The sequence below is a fragment of the Coturnix japonica genome, chromosome 3 (assembly GCF_001577835.2).
Source record: "Coturnix japonica isolate 7356 chromosome 3, Coturnix japonica 2.1, whole genome shotgun sequence".
Lineage (NCBI taxonomy): Eukaryota > Metazoa > Chordata > Aves > Galliformes > Phasianidae > Coturnix > Coturnix japonica.
In genome coordinates this window covers 14,750,624-14,772,775 of record NC_029518.1, presented here as the reverse complement: position 1 = coordinate 14,772,775, position 22,152 = coordinate 14,750,624, and the positions used below count along the sequence as shown (strand labels likewise).

The window sequence follows — 22,152 nt, the reverse complement described above, 5'->3', positions numbered from 1 at the left end:
GTTTGCTCAGCACCTTGCAGCCTAGTTTGTAATTTAATGCAGTTTGGACAGATGTACTTGAAGATAAAGAGTGAAGGTGGGGGCAGACAGCAAAGAAGAAATATTAAATGGCCAAGTGAACCAGCTGAATTTTAAGGACTCTGGAAAGCTGTTCCAGACGAAGGGTGTGACATGGAGAAAAACAGAGAATCAAGCCCAGAAGGAGAAAAGGACAGCCTGGGACAATGCATTAGCAGAGATTTGGTGGGAAGGAACTGGAACTTCCTGCAGTAAGAGAGAAAACAAATGAAAGGATTTGAACAGAATTATAGAATACCCCAAGTTGGAAGGGACCTGTAAGGATTATTGAGTCCAACTCCCCCTCTTTCTTTATGGATGTCTCCTCTTCCAAGAGCTCCATACCCACCATAACACAGAGCAAACTTCAAATTCTCCAGGCAGGATCACAAATGCAGGGCTCTGATGCAAGACACAGAGCTGAAGACCTCATGATCTCACTGAAGATGCAAGCTGGGTGAGGAGAGTTCTTAGGTAACAGGTGAATTTTGGCTAGTCTGCATTACAGGATAGAGGTAAATTGTTCTAGTGATCTGAATCAGTGAGCACTAGAGAGGTTTGCAAACTTTGTTATAGAGCTGTTGCCCTTTCCTTTTTTCCAACATGAAAAGAACACCGAGGGGTTGTATATAGGATAGTGAAGGGAGAGAAGGGAAGCAGAACTCAGGTTTCTCGGCCTCTTTCTTACCCATCAGATCACATACAGCACCTTAAATAAAAACTCCAATAGGTGGCAGCAGCTGGCATAAAGCAGAAGAATGAATTTCAGAATCCATACACAATTTTATGTTTCATAGAGACATGAGATTGGATGGTAAAAGGATTCTAAAATAGTCCCTAAATTTGTCAAAGAGCTTGAAGTTTGCAACAGATTTATGAAAGCTTTCAGAGATAACCTGGAAAGGAGAAATATAAATGACATTTCTTATTTTCTACAAATTATAAAATCAGACTGACCTAAAACAGTCTTTCTGCATCTTCCTCACAAGGGAAGTGGAGGCACAGGCACTGATCCCTCTGGTGACAGTGACAGAACCTAAGGGAATGGCAAGGAGCTGTGTCAGAAATGGTTAGCCTGGGCGTTAGGAAAAGGCTTTTCAGCAGAGTGTGGTGCTATGTGGAACCAGGGACTGGACTCATTGATTCTTATGGGTCCCTTCCAACTTGGGATATTCTATAGTTCTTTTGTATTTAGTCTTCATTTATGTCTCGTCTTCATTTATCTACCTCTGCTAGAAATTGCTGCTCCAGCAGTAAGGGAAGCAGAAGAAAAACTCAGCCTCTACTGCAGCTACTCCAATTCAGTATTGTCTTATTTGAAACTCCAGTTTGAGCCCACTTGCCCTTCAAATGTTGGTCTGTGAATTGGAGCAATTATGTAGTGATGCACGTATAGCAAAACCGATGTAGCAGTACTATTTGGCAGCAGATAGCTGGACCTAGCATCACACATCTTTATTATATAGAAAGTGCAAAGCCCAGTTTTTCCATTCCAAGAGAGTCAGAGACCAAACCCTTATTTTCTCTCTAACTACTTGATGGTCCTTCAAAAGGCCTAACAATGCAATCCTGACTGCCACAATATTTGGTGTTTCCTTGGAACCCTGTCCCCTAAGGCTCTTGGTTAGATGAGAAACTATTCGTTAAAGGAGAGAAAAAAATGTAACTAACCTTCATGGCTTTGGAGCAGGATTTGGGGATGTGATGCTTTCTCAAGAAAAAAAAAAAAAAAAAAAAGGGAGAAAGGGCAGAAGAAAGAATAAGTTACGTGTTTTTCAGTCTCAGTATTGAAGAATCTGATTCATGACTTTTAAACACTGGAGGACAGCAATATTATACTGAGATTTTAAATTAAAAATATGCCAACTAATCCATGACTCGAGTACGACTAGACAAAACCACAGGCACTTATGCATTCAAGTCTGTGGTCAAGAAACATCCAAAGTAGAAAATATGAGATGTTTGGAGAAAGCTAATTAGAATAGAATCACAGAATCACTCAGGTTGGAAAAGACCTTAAAGATCATCAAGTCCAACCACAACCCAACCATACTACCCTAACTAACAACCCTCTGCTAAATCATGTCCCTGAGCACCACATCCAAACGGTTTTTAAACACATCCGGGGATGGTGACTCAGCCACCTCCCTGAGGAGCCTATTGCAGTGCTTAACAGCCCTGGTAGCATGCTAACTTACATTAAAAATTCCTGTTATAAGCATACCTAAAGAATATGCCCAGAATGGATAATTGTCAAACCTTGCTAGTGGGCAGAGTGAATACGGCCAATAGAAGGACTCTGGGAACACAATTGGTGAACAAGGTCATGTTCAATGCAGAGATGTTCTTAATTCTAACTTCACTAATGTTTATAAAGGGTGCTGTGTAGGGGACTAAGTCCGCCATCTTTGGGAATGTGAATTTGAACATACTGCAGCATCTCAGCAGCTTGTTATTTATTTAGGTGTTTTTTTCAGCACGATACAAGCATTGATGAATATCCACGCAACACTTACAAACTCTGTCAGCTTAAGTCTGTGGATAATTGCTTTGTAAAAGTCATAACAGGCTACTTTCTATAGAATGAGAAACCTAAATGGTGAAATTCATCTTGAGAACTGGGAGAAGAAAAATCAGTCAAATGAGTATGTGACTTTATAAAGTAAGTGTTATTGGCCACTGAAGAACTGAGCTTTTTTTAATGGAAATTAATAAACTGTGCTATAATGTGCTATGGTTACAAGCTTACTATGTTGAAAAATTGACTCAATTTACAAAGTATGAATCATAAAATATGAAAATAATGTACTTGAGATATAATGAGCCCGATGATCACATTAGTATAACACCGTCCAGATGAAACTGACCTTTACTCTTTTAGTTTAAAAGATGTATTTATAGGTATGCACATATCAATTACATATACCAACATCATGAAGTGAAATCTTTGTTTTAAATGATTTTGTCCTTATGTAGGTAGAAAAACAGGCAATAAATGGTTGTCTAAGTGCATTCATAAAATAATGGATCTTAGATTTCATAAATGTGTTTTGTTAATTCTCTATTTTTAAAGTACTTGAGAGACCTTTTCTGTTGCTATGACAATTTAATTTCCATAAACATGATTTTTGTATGTGTGAATATTCAGCATTGTGTGCGATATTCTGCACTGGGGAAAGGAGATGACAACTTGGCACCACAGAAACTGCTGTGTTAAATGGCCCATAAAGGCATGGAAATGTAGAATGGTTTGGATTGAAAGAGGCCTTTAAGATCATCTAGATCATTACCCAACTGCTGTGGGCAGGGACACCTCCTAGCAGATGAGGGTGCTGATTCTAGGCCCAGTTACATGGGTCTGCTTAGCAAGTAACCCCTTGAAAAAATAAGCAAACTGGTTTTGATACAATTAGATAGGTGTGAGGCAGAGCTTGAGGCAAGTCATGAGCGTGGATAGAAGAAAGCAGGGGAACTCTGTGTAGACATCAACCATTCTGTGTCAACAACACATCTGAATACAAATAACTCCTTAATCAAAATTGTGCCAAGAGGAAAAGCCACATTTCCATCAAAATGGAAGATCGAATGGAGCCTCTTTGAATGGTAGATTCAAGGCAACATAGTTAGAAATGGGACATATCTCCTTGAGATGCGTGCAGCTGATAAATGAAATCTGTGGTGGAGCCATGAATGGAATTCAGATCAGGTATCAGTTCCTAGGAACCATTGTTGCTTGGCAGCTACACACTGAGTCCTACTGAAGCCACAATGAATAAATTATTGTGTATTATCGACACTAGGAAGAAAAGCTTTTTCTTCTTTGTGGTAGGTAGATTCTAGTAGCCCTGACTAGACTGGAAATCTGGCCTGTGTGCATGTGTGTTCCACTTTCATATCACTATACATTGTTTCGCTGCTTACTTAATCAGTGTGTGCCAAGACAGAGCTCAGAGAAATTACAAAAAGGACATATCTGAGGGCTCCAAGACACACTGTTTAGCGCAATGATCACCCGAGCCAGTACAAAACAGGTACAAAATGTTCCTGTTTCAAAACAAATTCACTGAATGGAGAGGTCTAGGAAAATATCTTCCTGAATGAAGCTGATGTTGGAAATGGCAAGAGATCTAGATGAGTTCTTGCAGTTCTGTGCCTCAGATGACCGCCATACTTTGTTTCCTTTAATCTCTCCCCAGGAAGCTGTTTTTCCTAAGCTGCCTCTAACCACTCTTGAACTTCCTAAGAATCAAGAAGTTTGGGCCATGCATTAGTGAAAATGCCATCAGTAGAAAGGATGAATGAGGCAGTTTGTAGTTCCTAGGTGCTGGTCACTCCCTCACATGGTCCTGTGATCTGTGTTACGCTTGTGAAATACACATCTTGTACATGAGAAAAACTTCAGTATGTTTTTGTTACTACATAACAAAAAAACCCAACAACATACCACCACAAAGCAAAAACCAGCACAACACAAAATCCAACAGCTCAAGTAAGTTAAGTTTGCTTTGTAGCACCGATGTGCTCTTGAGTTGCTATTTCTAAGAATGCTAATTTGTACTGTGCACCACAGTATAGTGCCAACAGATATTTGCAGTAGCTCAGCTCCACTGTATCCACACTTGTTTACATAACAGTGTAGAATGAACTCTTACTGTGGCCTTAAAATGTGCAATTGTAAAACAGATCTGTTACCTATACAGTTTGTGTAGGTCACTGTGGCACTGCACAGAAAATGGGAAAAGAACAGGTCTTATCCCAGTGGACTGTAGTAGAGATGTAACCCCAAGAGTCAAATCACAGAAGTCTTAATAGAAACATACAATACAGGGGTGTAATGAAAAGAAAAATACTTCCTTGAGTTGTATGTTTAAAGGCAAAGTCTTAAATACACAGTTGGCACTTGTTCCTTAGCAACAATGCTCATCTGAGCCATTCAAACATTGTCATGTTGTAAAAAGATACCCTCAAGGAGAAAGGTAATATGAAAGGAGCTAACATCAGATTTAAGGGATGCCATCCTGTCAGTGCAAAAAGAAAAACACCAACAGATTTTATCAGCATCACAAAGCCTTCAGACAATAATCAAGATCATTTGGACTAACCTGAAAGATCAGAACAAAGAACTTGTATTTTCTTTCTCCCCGCTGAAGAATCGCAAAAATAACATTTAAATATATTTTCAATAGTATTACAGGAGTACCATAAAAATATAGTTAAGTCTTCTCTTCCTTCTGTGCCCATAACAGCATGCCTGTACTCTACGCTGAATGCAGAAGAGTCCAAACTCGCTCTTTGCTCTGCGCTAGATTTTCAGAGAGAGAGCTGTAATGGACAAAGTTGGATGCAATAACCTGCCTGACACAGCAGCTCCTCCTAAAGGAGTTGAATAGCTAGCTAATATACCAAATCAAGAGCTGATGTGTATTAGTATTATTTATTCAAAATAGCTTACTGGCAAGTGTTCTTTTCACTGGACATATTAGATGGGATTTGTCTACCTGTACTCTGAGTTGGCTGCTGTTACAATCTGTGAGAAGGAATTAGGCACTATCAGCATGCGGCTCATCACTGCTCAGAAGCAGGTGAAGTGAATCACACTTTCTGGGGTCCTTTGTCTTTTTTTTTTTTTAATTTTTTTACTAAAAGGGAGCTAAAAATAACTGCCTGAGACCCATCCCTCGCAGATACCTGAAGTTAAATGAAAGCTACCCATTAGGTGGTTTGCAAAGCAAGACCTTTGCTTTAATCATTTCAAAACACGTCATATGTTTCCCACATATCTTGCTAGATCTCTTGTCATTAAAGAGCTCAAATATCAAAGATCTCCAGGCTGTTTCTTAATGCGTGAACAGCTACCATGTCTCAGTACATTTGAGTATTTCTGAAACTTAGACCTCCTATCTTTCTCATGAGTCCTCTTAGTCCTATTATTGCCCTTACCTGTAACTCTGGTAGATCTTTCTGAATATGCTTATTGGGTGTTGGTGGCAAGCTGTCAATAGTGGTGAGCCTCTGTTAGTGGTCAGAGAAATCAGCACGAAAAGCCAACACTGGAGCACATAATCCAGCAGGGACTAAAGCCCCATTGAATGATTAGCAGTGACCAGGGGTGTATAGTGATAATAATGAAAAGATGGTAGTTGTAAATACCCAAAAGGTTATTTACAGGAAAAACTCACCCATACGGAAGCCTTCGATCTGCTGGGACCACTGAGGCAATCTCCACTGAGGAGCAATCTCCAAGAGACACTGCCTTAGTGGTGGTCAGCCCTTAAATGAGGTCTAGAGGAGGTGGAGTCAAGCTCCACCCCTTCCAGGAGCACAGCTGAATTACTCTCACCTGTGCTCCCACAGCTGACTCAACACTTGTCTCAGATGATTAATCAGAGGTTCAGGCTGTGATTACCAATTTCCCATACAAAGGGAAAAGTGTGATGAGAAAAAAAGTGACAGAGAAATGGCAATGAACTAACTACACTCTCTGCCCATTCCTCATTCAGCCACTTCTCTAAACTGCTCACTGCAGTCAGGAAGTAGAAAGATCAGGGATGGAAAAGTGAAACTGTACTTGGGGTGAAAAAGGGGGGAAGGATGTTTTAATGTCTTTGTTTCTCTCTATCCAAACCTATTTTAATTGGCAATAAATTAATTTTCCTCAAGTCAAGTCTGTTTTGCCTATGACAGTAATTGGTAAGTGATCTCCCTGTCCTTATCTTGACCCACAAGCTTTTTCATCTTATTTTCTCCTCCTATCCTATGGAGGAAGATGAATGAAAGCCAATGAACTACAGCATGTCCCTCATTTTGGTAATGCTACTATAGCTTCTTCCATAGCATCTTTTCTTGTAATACAGCCTACAGCCATATTAACTTTGTTGACTATTGAACACCTGGAGCAAGTGTTCTCAATGCACTCACTGCTCATGGTGATACTTACATCAGTTCTTTGAAGCATGTGCTGAACATTCAGGGTTCTTTCCTCCATGCACTGTTCATGGCACAGAAGGTAGGGGAGAGATGTTTGCATGTTCTTTACATGTAGCATTGAGAGCTATTGTATTTAACAATAGGACTAGCAAATGAGTATCTGTAACTGCCAGCTGCTTCTCCTCCTCTTGCCTCAGCTCACTTCACCCCAGCCAACCAAGACAGTGCCTGGCAGTGATTTCTGGCTACAATGGCTAATGGAGGTTCCCCATCTCACTCTTCCTTTGACTTCTGGAGCACTGACCCACTCCATCAGAAGCCTGATTGAGGCAGTGAGATTACACTACCTCACAACAGAGGCAGCAGAAGAAAGCATCTCCTAGGAAGTGCATAGTGTGAAACCGTGGTTAAACTAAGCTAAATTTAAGCTTATTTAAGCTTCAGTAAGACTTTGCACTTGATTTGCTGTGGCACAGATGCATGTTCCCTTCTGCTGGCTCTGATATGGGCTTACAACCTATACTAAAAAGAAAGTGACTCCCTGGCAGCTGGTTTTCTTTAGACCATTTTTTTTCTTTCTTGTGTAGTGGCACCATATAAGCATTTGATAATACACCATTAGACCAGTTCTGTTCTCCTCAGTAAAAAAACAAACAAACAACAAACCAACCACCCAACAAAATAAACCAGTGCTGTTTAAACAGAAACACTAATTATGACAGCACAGGAAAGACATTTTCCAGACAAGCATGACTACCTTGAACAGTCTGCAGTTCTGTCATTTTCTGGTAGATCCTTATTTTCAGAAATGAATTGATTCATAATCCTAGTCTGTGTTTAACTTTCACTGTTGCAAAGAGCCTTGGAGTGCAGTGAGACTGAACAAAGGGATACCGAATTTGATCAAGTACTTGACAACCCTTTTGCTATGGCTTTAGACATGACCCAGGTATGATTTAGGCTGGAATTCCTTGAATTCAATGGGAATTAGGTGCTTAAAATTCTTCAAGAGTCCACGCTTTAGCTCCTCTGCCTCCTTTCTTTCATTCTTCAGAAGGAAGAAAATGATAGCATACATAATGACACTGCTTCATGCTAGGTTATCATTAATAGTGACAAAATGCTATGATAAAAAAATCTAGATGAAGTGCTGCTGTTGCTCAGTATGGATCTTAGGAGAGGAGTGACAGTATGTTCAAAACAGAACAAGTAGAAAAAATGTATGCAGTTATTTGCATATGCTGAAAAATATTGAAGGATGAGTTTTTTGGAGTCAGAAATCTGAGAAGGATAAGAACTCTGTTCATGTTCTCTTCTTGCTGAGCAGTTTGGCAAAGCTGTTAGTCTTCACTGACTGAAAGATAAAAAGCACTTTTCTAGTGGACTCGTATTGCCTTAATACTAGATCTGGAAATAATATGGTTCATGTGCACAGTACCAGCTCTGCTGCTCTTGTATTGTTTGTCGTTCAGCTTGCAATGAGTACACTGAACTTCCCCACAGCATTATGCAGATTCTGCTCTGTACAGGTAGCCTTCAGCACATGTTCTTCTGATATACCATTATTCCTTATGACACTCTGACTTCCTAACCCATGAGTTAGAATGGCATCCCGGTGCTGTAATAGCCTTAGTTGCAAAGGCAAATGCTAGGAGTTCTAAAGAGCCCTGGTCCTCCAGTTTCTTGTAGGGAAATACAGTAGGGACAGCCATGGGAGTTCATGCTGTACTCAGTGATCCTCCATGAATCATGCACATCAGCTAGTGTGCTCTGCCTACATCCCAGACCCACCCATAGTTCTGATTTTGCTCGGCTCCCAGTCTCAAGCACTCAGTGCTTTTATTGTATGCAGAAATTCATTTTCAGTATGACAAGTAGATTTTGGGTGAGAAATCAGGTGATCTGCATTACTTCAGGAACTTTTTATTAACGTAAGAAGTTTGATCCCCAACTCCTGTCCTTAAGCTTGCTTTCTCCTCCACTATTACTGGTACCAATTTACTGCTGCCTTCCCCTGTAAGGAGCTGCCATAGGATAGCATTCCATTTGTAGAGCATGGTGTAATAATTATGGACCTGAGATCCCATAGTAGGGCCTTCTGCTTAGATTATCACACTGTCCTAATCACCCCAGTTTGAGGGAGTTGGGCAGTTCACTGTGGGTAGCTCTGATGACCTCAAGTGTTGATGGTCCTGTCCAATTTCTCCCCAAGGAAAGTTTAGTAAGATGCTGTTGCTTTGTGATACAGTCCCTGAAATCTCTAAATTTCATGTGAAACAGACATTTATGTCTAGAAAAAACTCACTGTAAAATCTGAGGTGATTTTTTCATAACTGCATCTGGTTGACCAAATGTTCCTTTGAATGACAATAGCAGGTTTCTGCTATCAAATTGTTCTTTGTAGCACAGTTAGCTAAAAATACTTGCTTATTTTTCCATTGCAGGTACAATAGAAGATGGCAGAATAGCTCTAATGTCAGACTGTCGCTTTTGTACAATACTGTACTGGAAATCTTTTTTGTAAAAAACAAAAACTGAATGCTATGTTTTTATCTCAAAACTGAAGAAAAGTGATTTACTTTAGGTAGAAACATAGGGTTATTTAATGCTTAAGTGCAGGAAGCTATAATGAGAGTAGAAATACACTTAAGGAACCCATGGGGATTAGCATAAAAGAGTAAAGAATTGTAGGTAGGAAGAGAATAGTGAGATATAACTGTATCAGTGGTTCACTTTCAGAAAGCACATAGTACTCATGCTCTAAGGTGGTGGAAGGATTTGAGGGTGTATGGGAACTGTTGCCTTTCCAATCCTGTATTGCCTTTCTGCTAATCTTTCAGACTGTAACAGGGGGAAAGGAAGACACATGGACTCCCTGCTGTGTTCACCAGCACTGGTCTTTCAGCTACCATTCAGTGACTTTGGGCAGGAGAATATACAGCCTTCTGTGGGTTTGGTGGTTAGGAATGCAGCTATTTACATGCAAATGAAAAAAAGCCTGGCCTACCTGTTAGTCTTAAATAAATCACACAACAATGAATGGATTTAGCTTTTGTAATTTCTAAGACAGATGGGGACATATTAATTGCAGAAATAAATTGTTACACAAGATTACCTCGTGTCAGTCAGAATCCAAAACAGATCCCTGGTTATGGGGTAGGGATGCAGGATACATACATGGTAATAGCAACGTATGTTCATCAGCTCTGAAATTAAATGTTGAAATGGAATACATTTGATATGGTACGTGAAAGAACTGTGACTGGAGACTAGGCCATAGTGACTGAAACAAACATAAGGAAAGAAAAAGATTGAACTTGTTGATGTGTGAGGAAAAGAAATAGTATTTGGGGTGACCTAAATGCAGAGGAAAAGGAGAGAGAGGAGTTAAATACAAAATTCTCTTCCTTTCTTCTTCACTTGCCAAGCCTGATTGATGGAAAGTTTGTTGGTGTTGTCATTGGTGAAATGCATTCACCATGCAGAGAAATGTAGTTGGACTTTGTCATCTTTCAGCTCAGCCAAGGGAATGCACAAGAAGAAATAGCAGAAAGAAAGGGAAGGAAGTATCCTACAAAGGTGTAGGAGTTTGAGTCACTGTCATAGAGACAGAGGTAGCACTTAAAGGCTTGCGTGTGGATGAAGTTTAAAGAATGCTTGATTTGGAGGAAGAAGAAAACAAGGGGAAGAGAATGGCAGGGGCCCAGTCTGTGCCTCTGTGAGGCAGGAAAAGAAAGATGGTGACTTGGTAGGAGAGAGGACAAAGACAGATGACAAGATGTTGGAGAGCAAAGAGCTCCTAATGTACTCCAGAGTCTCAGTTTTGGGTGTTACGCTGTGTGGAGCCAAATGCCACAAGTTTGGCTCCACAACCTTTGTGGGTCCCTTCTAAGCTTCCGTGATTCCACAGTTCTTGAAAAAGCAGCCTCTATTTTAGAATCCACTGTGGAAAAATGGATAAGAACTGTAGCTCTTTACAGTCTGTCAAACTGGAGGACATAAGAGCAGAAAAGCATCATCTTTGTTTAGTTTGTAAAGTCTGATGTCACAACATTGGTGCTGGTTATCAAAATTAGTCCCCTGGCCCCAGTCTGATGGTTTTTCAATAGGATAAGAAAGGACATTTTAAAGTCTGAGTCTCAGCTGCATCCTTTAGCTTTTACTTAAGTGTTTCTAACAGTCTTACACAGGAGAGTTGAATCTCCTAGACACTGCTGTGTCTAGCCTTATTGTAAGCTATTCAACATGAGAATTAGAAAAAGAGAATAAAAGGCAGATAAAGCTATGGCAGTTTCCAGTATCTCTTCATATAACACTTACCTCAGTATAACCTACTCCAAGCAAGCCTTCTCTAACCACTGAACAATGGTATCCTTGATTTATTGTATAAGAGGCAGTACTATTCCTATTTTACTCAGGGTAATTACTTGCTGCATTTAGATGCTTGAAACTCAGATCTCTGCTATATCTTGAAAAGTATATGCATTTTTATATAACAACTACCTGTAGCTAGATGGTTAATATCAGAAGTTACTTTGTAAGAGGAAAATAAATCCATCCTGTAACTTAAAACAGTTGCCAATTACTCAAGTTGGGAATATAGGAATTCCTAGAAGTGATGTTTCCCAGAGGATGTATTCAAGTGAATTGATTTGATCCTTAGAAAAGTCTCCATGTAAAACCCTGCGAGTTGCATACCCACACCATGCTGGAAGCAGCTTGGCCGGCAGAGAGACATGGGCTGTCTGCAGAGAACTCAGCTCACAAAACTACCCGATGCTTAACTGCTTTTCTGGCCTGCTCAGCTACGCAATATTCCTCCCATTAGCTTTGCTTTCAGACAAAAGAGTAGCTAGGTACTGCAGGAATTCTTTTATCCGAATCAATATTCCTTTTAAATATCCCTATTAAAGCAGTAGCACACTTTGATATAAAATGCTATTCAACTTAGAAAAAAGGAAGCTCCCCTCAGAAGCTGTTAGATGTGAGCACACATGCTCCCGGAGGGCAGCACCGAAGGACTGGAGTTGTGTACTTAACATCCACCTGTTTTGGCATAATTAGCAACTTATACTTTCTCCTTGTGGGTACCAATTACTGTGGGAATAATTGCATCTGATGTTTAAGAATGAGAATTGTGCTTCAAGAATAAATTGGAAGTCACAAAGTGTCTTATGTTCAAGAGCTGTTAGTTTTGTGGTGGCAAGAGGATATGACTCTGGAGAAAGAAACCATTCCCCTACAGAAATCAATATAGTTTGAGATGGCTGCTAGGAAAATAGTCTTACTTTGGTTCCTAAGTATGAGAACTGAAACGAGGAGAACAGAGAAAACAGAAATTAAAAAGATGCTTCTTTATCATGTCATCTTACTTATTCAAAGTAAAGAAGCCACAAAAAGTTTGAGCGTTCCTCTTTGGTAATGTGTTACTTAAGGAACAGCTGAAAGTGGTAAAATTAACATCCTAATTATGCTACTACAGAAATAAAACTACAGGTTCAGAACTGTTTAGCAAGTGGAAGTAAATCTGAGCAGGACTGACTAAACAAAGCTAGGATTGAATTCTGGTCTCCCAAATCATATCTCAGACTCCTGTGAGCAAAACCACACCTTCAGGCTATAGAGTGTAACTCTACTGTGTTGTCTTTAAGTCCCAACTTGAGACACCTCAGCTCACAAAATGTACGTGCTGAGTTTTCTGTATAAAAGTCTGTCTTCTGTCATCACTGCAGGCATCCAAACACCTGTGTCATGTTTGTGTTCTGCATTCTTCTGCTGCTTAAAGGATAGCTTCTACTTTGCCGTGCTTTGGAGTCTGGTGCAATTTATTTCGCTTCCATTTCAGCTATCGTGTTCTGTAGCAAAGCCTTTAATTGCTCTATTTCCCCATCTAACTTTCTAACAGGATTAATTCTGTCTTATGTCTTAGCAGTCCCTAATTAACATGATTTGTCTTCACAATTAAGGACTCCAGGGTATTGCAGCAAGACAAGACTCACTGCTCAGTACATCTCAGCAATAGTTAATGTGTTCTTCCACAAGCAGAGCAATTGCTGTTAGGCAGCTTCAAGGGGCTCAATTAGCTGCAAGGCAGTTATCAGAAAAGCAGAGGGGGAGGCAACATGAGTATAGACTAGCTTTGAACTGTGGGTGCTTGATTGAGTGCAGACAGACAAGAGAGATGGACCTTTACACTGCTCTTAGACTGTTGCTCTTCTGCTAAATTTGAGCACCCTGAGATGGGCATTGCTGGCACTTATTTAAACTGTGTGAAGGCAGAGGCTGGAAAACAAGTGAGTGTCTGATCTATCTTCATGCAGTAAAAGAGTGCCAGTTTGAACCCTTATGCTAAAAGCTGAGACTTCAGTGTCACAGATGCCTGACTCTTGCTCCATGCCTGACAAGACAGAGCTTTCCCTGGTATAGACGATTAAGAACAAACCTCAGCTCATTGGTGAGAGCCTTTCTCAGAGTTCTTGTGAAATCACTGCATTTGCCTTGTTATTTTTCACTGTTAGACAGCTTTTATTTTCAGGACTCTTTGGGAACTGAAGGTACGAGAAAAGCAAAAAGCTTTCCTTACAGCTTTCAGGGCCACTCTGAAATGAGGAGGGGGGCTGTTTCCAGAGAGTCTGCTTCTGAAAGTTGTGGGCTGGTAATATTTGGATGAAAAGACGCATCCAAGTTATTTTGATATTAATAGCAATAAACTGAATGGCTCAAGGTTTGTCTGGTTTTTGGCTGTACATCAAGAAAACTGAAAACTTATTTCTGGAGGTGCTTAAGAATTGTGAATTAAGATCATAATCTTTAAAATTAGAGATTTTAGTGAAAGCTTCTCTCCATCTCCTTGGTTCTTCTGGCACTTGGTCCCTGAGCTCCTGCACTGGGTGGGTGCAGAGCAACCTGGGATGGGGGAGACAGAGCCAAGCACAAGCTGATGTTCCTGCATGGCTAGGGGGGAAAGAAGGGAATAAGCAACCAGCTTAACAGTGAATGGCATGAATACAAGGAATACATGGCAGCAGAAAAAAAAACTGAGAATAGCTGTTTCCACACAATAGAGCTGCTCTGTTATGGAACAGCATGACTGCATCCACTTCAGGCAGAAGAGCTCATAGAAAAGAGCCCCGTGCCATAAGAGTTGGTCATGCCTTTTGTTCTCCTGTATGCTTATTGTTATAATTGGAAGCCAACTGCGTTATTCCTCTCAATACTGGTATACTTAATAAGGATGCAAATTGAAGACAATTCTCTCCTAATTTCATTAGCAAAATTAAAAAAGCAAACATCATGCAGAAGGAAGGCTGCACTGTCTCGGTCCTTTTCATATCGGTTCCCTTCCCTGGCAGAGGAATAACTGACATGACCTCCCTGTCTGTAATGTGCAGACAGCCTGTTGCCTGCAAATGCATACCTCAAAATGCAGAGCACTACTGGAGGTCTGCGTTAGCTTTCACCAAGCCTGTCTAGCTGCAAATAAGAAACGAGCCAAGGTCTTATGTATGAGACTCAACCTGCTGTTGTTAAATTGCTGGCTGTACCTGCATTACAACTTGCTTATATCCAGTAGAGTATCTTTTTGCACCACAACCAGCAGCACAGGTGTCCCCAACAGCTGTGGAGCTACTTGGGCAGCCAGGGGTTCTCATGTGTCCCATACAAGAGCCAGAACATGGTAGAAAATGAAAGCAACTGGTAGCAAGGTGCTAACATTGCATCGGGAAGATGGGAAGAGTGACAGATCTTTTTCTGGAGTTGATCTAGCATTAGTTAAGAGTGAATGTGGCTGATAGGTATTGCTTGTCATGTGTTTCTCATTTCATACATGTATGTTTCTGCACAGTGTTCCGGGGGTTGACCTGCTGGAGAGGAAGCCTGTGTTTCCTGGTGGACAGCAGGGCAGCCATGAGCCAGCAGTGTGCCCCAGTGGCCAAGAAGGCCAGTGGGGTGCATTACAAAGAGCATGGCCAGCAGGATGAGGGAGGTGGTTCTCCCCCTCTACTCTGCCCTGGTGAGGCCACATCTGGAGTGCTGTGTCCAGTTCTGGGCTCCTCAGTTCAAGAAAGATGAGGAACTTCTAGAGAGAATCCAGTGGAGAGCCACAGAGATGATGAAGGACCTGTATGGGATGTTAAAGATAATTGTTTTTAAGTGTCAAGAAGGTAGCAGAGCTGCAGAATTGCAGAAAACCAACAGGAAAGCCACGGCTGAAAGCCGTTTGCAGCCTGTTCTTCAAAGTTTCTGAAAAGGCAGAGGTCGTTTTTGTTTGTTTGTTTGGTTTTTTTTGCCAAAGATTAAAAATGAGACAAAGCTCTCATTTTTGATACAGAAGCAAAGCTATCTTACATGCACGTGGGCTGTGTGCTGTAGATGCTACATAAATACTGTCAAGTCTGTTCTGAGCACGTGACACAAACCTTCTAATAACAGTCACAGAGCACTGGCATTACAGCATTGTGAAGCAGCAGTGATCAGTCATGAACATGCAACTTTTTGGGGTGCGCTGTGCATTTTTCGTATAGTTAGGGATACCAGAAAGCAAACCCTTCATCAAGCTCACCTTATACAGACAGAGCCACAACAAACCCTGTGGAGACAAGAACTACAAACACCAGCTTTCACTTGCCAAGTTACTGTATACTTCTGTCTGCACTGAGTCCAGAAGAACTGTGTGGAGTCAGAATTCACTTCAAGTGTCCTTCTTATGTGGAAGGAGGAAATAAAACCATGCTGACAAGAGCTCAGCAATACATTTTTAATAGCAGGCCACAGAAGAAAATTCATGAGCTGCTCTCCATGGCAACATCTAGGCTCTGTCACGTTTTCCTGCCTCCACTCTTCCCTCTTCTCTCTCTCCTACTCCACCACTCCTCGTTTCCTTGCCTGGGTTCTGCATGCAGTGCTGCCCTTGACAGCTGGCATTTGCCACCAGGTGTCTTCAGGCCATTGATTTTCCCCATGACAGCTTGTGGCCACAGAATTACTTACTCACAGTTCATTATTCTTGGCCTGTGAATTTTGGGATTGGGATTTTCAGTTCTAAAAGGTGATGTCTAGGAACCAAGCAAACCTGCTACTATTTAAGCAGTCATGGGTTCCGCTCTTCTCCCCTCTCGAACTGGACAAGTCACCCATCTGTTCTAGCCCCTTTTCACTGCATGCAGGCTTGCTTTTTAAAAATCTGGCTAAAATACCTTTAATTCTAGAAGAAAAGGGAATAATTGCATTGGCCTCTATGTTGATTCCAAGGCTGAAATGAATTGCAAGACTTACTGAATACCACATTCAGTTTACATGTCCTCTTGCAGGCAACACCCATGTTTTATTGATGCTGCAGCGTCACACTGTAGCCTTGCCATCTCTACTTTCTTTAGACATCAAAAGAAGCCCATCCAGCATCCACCAACAGAGGAAGAATTGCTGCATATGTGATCTCTGTGCCCTGGGCTGAGCACTAACGCCAGACCATAGCAGCAACAGAAATGCTTCAGTGCTCCCAGCTCGCTTAGTGCTGAGAAGGCCAAGGGCACACTGGCTTGTGCAGTCTTTTTAATACAGATAGCTGCAAGTTTTAGAAGCTTTCTTTCCCTCATCATAATCCATAGAGTTAGAGACAAGGATTTTAATTGATGCCACTAATGATGAGGCCTCCCCATCTGAAACGATTCTTTACAAACTGGAGTATAAAATGACTTTGGGCCACTCAGGGCCCCCAGATGTCTCAAACAGTAGATAATAGAGTCACTGTAACACCAAGCAAACTGCAAAACTTATTACCTCTTTTGTGCTATTTTTCTGGCAAGAACCAGCATATCACTTTTTCAGCAAATCCACAACATCTGCTTCATATACCTGCCAACACTGTTTAATGACAGCTAATAATCATTTTACTTAAAAAATTCAAAGGCACACTAGACATGTCCCCACACAGAGCACTCCCCTGATACAATACAGGTATGTCTCCACCCCCACAAAAGACACACTCATTAATTACATCTCCCACCATCAATCCTGCAGCCTTCGTTGTTCCCACAGACACCTCAGATGCCATTCCTCTCCCTGCTCTCCCACACTGTGCTTGTGCTTACTAGCAGCTGCACACATCCTAGAGCCTTGCTCTAGATCCTCAGTCAAAACACGGGTTGTTTGTTCCTTTTGGGAAGCAAGAAAAAGAGCTGCTTACCACCCTGTTTCCTCACAGCAATACAATAAATGATCGTATATGGCTCCCAAGCTTAAGACAAAAGGAAAAGGTATTTCCTCAACCGCTTCCTAGCTCCAACCTTCATGCTTCTATGGGGTAGGGAGCTTGACTAGCAGCAGCTGTGTGTGCTACCCTCGTTTGTCTTTCCCTTCTTCATGGTGTCTACAGCTGCTTCAGAATGGAAGCCCACTTCCCTCTGTTACCTCTGCAGCGGCCCAGCTGTATGAGTCTGCAGACTGCTAGTACCAGGCGAGCTGTTTGGCTCATCCAAGTGCTTGCAATGAGCTCTGATGCCCTTTAGCTAAGTTAACAGACTTGCTATGTGGCACATGATGTCCTTTCTCCACAACCTCCCGCTGTGTCCCCACAGGGGTTGTATTAATGCATGATTCACTTACTACTCAGTGTAAAACCCAGAAAACCAGCAATTCATGGGTCTTCTGTCCTCTCCTGCTGGTGCAGATATTCACAGGGTGTGTTGTCCTTATTGTGAATTTTGTCCTTATACAGAAGAAAAAAAAAGAAAAAGCTCTTAATGTGCAACATGTCTCTGTTTAGCCCTGGCCCTGACTCCAGCCTACCCACAACCTCAGTTTCTGAGTTATCCTGTTGTTTCCCACCCATGGAACAAAGCAAACCATGTCTGCTAGTGCAGTCAGCTCCTACTCAGAGCTAAATAGAGAAAGCACATGGTTTAGAGTAATGCCAGATTGCACCAGGTTTGGGCTATTTTCTGTTGAGTAGATATGAGAAATGCTTCATATAACTTACTTATCCCATGTTATGCTGGCACGGCTGTAGAGACTTTTAGTTTTCATTTGCTTGCAGCCTTAACAGTTTGTGTTCGCTTGTTACATTCACAGCCTGAGATCTTTTGGGATAGCTTGTTTTAACTGGCCAACATCATCCCAGTTGCAGTTTTCTTATAAGTGTTTAGGTTACAGGCTGTGGGTACCCCTTAGCTGGGATGGGGAGGTGAAGGCAGAGTGCCCTCACTGGTGTGGCTACACACTATCAGCAGATGCAGCTTCTCTTCCTCCTCTTCAAGAATGTGCTTCCAGTTGCAAACTCTTCCATATTTGGAAATGTGGAGCCAGGAGAGTTTCTGGAGGGGAAATATGTTTTAAGGCTTCCTTCTGCCTCACATTTCGAAGTGAAGCTGAGGCTAAAGAAGTGCATTTCCTCCAGCTTGGGTGCAACACAGATAAAATGCTTTTCCTCGGAAAGAAATTATGTTGACTAGAAGAAAACTGCTTCCTTTTTATATCTGCTGGCTTGTCTCAATTCTTGATTTAAAAATGCCAACCACATCCCAAATGCTAATTAATCTTAACTAATAAAGAAAATGCTTTGGCTCCCATGAGCAGGAAAGCGGTCTGAATGGGAATCCAGAAGCCAAAGCTCCATAGAAAATCCAAGTTTCTGTATCAGTTCTCCCTCTGGACACGGACACCAGCTGCCTTGTTTGCTTTTTCCCTTTGGAATGGGACTGGATATTATTAGCTGAGTCACTGCTGTATGTAAGGGACTCATCAGCTAATTCAGCACCTCACTCTAATGATGTAAAATTATTAAAAGCTTCACTGGAAGGAATCAAAGCTGTTTCTTAAGAGTTATTGCTCATTTACAACCTTTTTCTTTTTTTCTTCTAACACATTTTGGAAGAGCAAAGGTAAGGTGAGAGGGAAGGATTTGCATTTCCATTTTAAAATGAGAAATGCATTGCCGTTTGGCAAGATTTAGCACCCTGATGGGAAAACTTGAACACCCAGTTCCTGACCTTGCCTCAATCCTGCCCTATTTAATCCCAGATCGTGCTACAGTGTAACTCTGAAGGGAACTGTTTTGGATGCAGAGGGGAGTATTCCAGTCCTAGTCTGAAGAAGCTATGAGAGAAAATAAGGTGGGGAGAGCAGGGCAGAGATCTGGGATAATCATCATCATGGAATCATTAAGGTTGAAAAAGAGCACTAAGTCAGCTTAGTTCACCATGTCCACTAAGCACTGTCGCTCAGATTCCACATGGAAGGTGCCAAAGCCAGCAAGCCAACAAACCTCTCTCTCAGCAAGTAGCAGGGAGGCTGATGTAACACCATTTGGGATTAAAGCCATTCCTCCTTTTCTTCTTCCCAGCCCAGCAGTGCTGAGCTACAGGGCTGCCTCCCACTGCATCCTGCTGCAGCACTGCAGCATGGCTGCTGTGTGCTGGCTGCAGCACAGCAGGTGGGAGGATGATAGGCATGCAGCAAGAAGGCATGTGGGTTTGGAGAGCTGGTGGGGTGTTAGGACTATGCTGGAGCTGACAGCTGCAGAAGATGGTGAGATTAAGAACAGGCTGTGGGCAGCCTTCCTAGTACATTGACTGCCTGTTCTTGTGACCCAGTAAGTAAGAGACAACAGCAGCAGAGAGCATCGGTCCCACCATCCTAGCAGAGCAGGACAGTGTCATTTTGCTCCTAAGCAGAACCTCCTGCTCTGTCTGGCTGCTTTAGTCTGCAGGATGGATGCAAGCTGAGTGTTTCCTGCCACCACCTGCAGCCAAGTGACACCCTCTATTCCAAAAGTTCAGTAAGGCATCAGTGTACATCAAAAATGAGCGTACTCATCAGTTTAGCTTTTCCTACCGTGTTAAAACACTGACAGATATCAGTTTGTGACTGAGGGGAGTATTATGCTGAGCTGCAGTGCATCAGCAGCACCCCTTCTTTAAAGTATGTTCCTTCTGGAGAGGTATTCAGGAGCAGTATCAGACTGACAGTTTTCATGGACATATGTCAGAGATGTACTGCTCTGTACAGCCAGTAGTGCTGTAAGTCTGGGTGGAAATTAAAGCTTCTGTGGAGAAAATACGTGCCTTTGTTTGTCCTCTTGTACAGTGATTGCAGATGCAGTACAGCAATAGGAGCAAGATGCTCTGAAAAGCAGATTTAGAGGAAGAAATCCGGCATGAATCTGTGGCTTCACTATGTTTTTTGGCCGCTTTCTCTATAGGAACGTTTGTATCAGCTTTCACTGTGCTGTGTGGAGCCCGGACTGATCTCCCCGACAGGCACATATGCTGTGTCTTCTGGCTGAACATTGCTGCTGCGCTGATCCAGATCCTGACAGCAATTGTGATGGTCGGCTGGATTATGAGTATATTCTGGGGAATGGACATGGTCATTCTTGCAAGTAAGTACAGTGCAATATCCACACTATTTGCCTTATGTTGCTGGGACACAACTTATGCCTCTGCAGCCCCCACGCAGCTCTGTATGGTGCAAGAGCCAAAGGATGGGCTCTGCAGGCTGATGAGAAATAGCAGGTAGAGGAATTGTGGGAGTGTTTAGGGACACTCGTACCCATGCTACCCTGTTGCATGTCTGGAAGTTTCCCCATCTCACCATAAAACTTAGAATCTTCTGCTCCTTTCTGAAACATTAGAAGTGCAGGAAGGGATAAGGACCTCAGCACTGAAAGCTCTGTTGCCTGGAGCCCTTCCTCCCTGGTTTCATTGGTGAATGGCTTTGAACAGGAAAGCCCTTTTTCCCCTCACGGCCCATCTGCACATCTCCAACAGAGTCAGACTGTCAAAAAAGCCCTGGGGATGCTCTAGGACCTTCCATCTCTCCTACACTCTTTAAGGATCTGAAACGTTAGTCTCGGGGAAGAAGAGGAGAGTCTTTCATTTAACATACATAAGTTAGGTCATCCAGCAGGTTAACCACATATTATCACTCTAGAACCCAGACTTATCACTTTAACTGCTCAAGACTTTCACTGGTGTGAAATGGAGAATCATTTCTTATCACACAGCAGAGAATAACAGTGGCTGCTTCTGATGGAGAACATCTTATCAGCAGCTTTTGCCACTTAGTTTGAAAGGGCTCCAGGTAGTCATCTCTGCTGACCTCTGTTGGACGAGGAAGGAGGATCTCAGGAAACTCCCAGGCTCTGCAAAACAACGAAATGAGTGGAACTGAAAGGAAGGAGCAGGAGACCAGGCACATCATCATCAGCTGCCAAACCCATGGGTTAAACCCACTTACCAAACCAGCTGCTGCTTTCTGAGCCAGCCTCAGTTTGCAGGCTGAGTTCAGGGTGATCCCCACACAGAGCAAACATTGGTTGTTAAAAGTGTGAATGCCAGTGAAACAAAAGGCTTTCCTCAGGACACAGGCAGCACTACACTTTGCTTTCCCCTGCAAACCAGCTGCCAGGTTTCATCTCAGACACACCTGTGTGTCAGGGGTAGCCCAAGCTATTGCTGAGGATAAAACGTGAATGAGTCCTTTTCTGTGGAATGGCTTTAAGAACCTGCCCAGTCCGTGTGTAATCAGGTCATTAAGTGTTTGTACCTACACACACCAGTGCTATTGCTCTGTTGGATCTCCTCAGCATGTGGGGCACTGCAGGCAAAACCAGTTCTGCAGTGGCAAGCACCTGTTCAGATGAAGAGCTGCAGCTAGAACTATGATTTACCTTTCTCCATAGTCCTGCTCGTATACGGCACAGACACGGGTAAGCCAAGCGGGGAGTTGGCTTTGGGGAGGCTCCACCTGATTTTCTGGGTTGATTGCTGGGGAAAACAATTACAGCTTCATCTGGTTCCTTCTGCTAGAAGAGAAGGGCAAGTAGAACTTATGTGCTTCACGATAACCAACTCTATGTAACCCAACAAGTTGCAGCTCTCAGCAGTTTCTTGCTGCCTCGTTAAATAGTCAAGTTTTAAGCTTCTTTATAATACAGAGGAAATCATGGAGCTCTTGGTTAATGGAGGATAACAGAAAATGTCATTTTTCAGTCAAAGCAGAAAGCAGAAGTGATCCATTGTGCTCACTTGGATCAAACAGCATGAAACAGCCAGGGATGAAGTGAAATGGTTTGGGTTTTGTTGTTTTTTTTTTGTCTTTGTTTTCATGTTGAAACAAAACAAAGCAAAACCAACCCCTCCCCAAAACAGTCATTAAAAAATGAAACAA

The 22,152-nt window shown here is 42.2% G+C and overlaps 1 protein-coding gene across 5 annotated transcripts in view; it reads left to right on the top strand.

Annotated features, from left to right (window-relative positions):
• The window catches only part of STUM (stum, mechanosensory transduction mediator homolog), a 35,689-nt gene that overhangs the window by 5,135 nt on the left and 8,402 nt on the right, over positions 1–22,152 (top strand). For all 5 annotated transcript variants that reach the window (XM_015857146.2, XM_015857145.2, XM_015857147.2 and 2 more), the window contains exon 2: positions 20,183–20,362. In XM_015857146.2, coding sequence (XP_015712632.1) covers positions 20,183–20,362 — 180 coding nt within the window. The remainder of the gene's footprint in view (positions 1–20,182; positions 20,363–22,152) is intronic.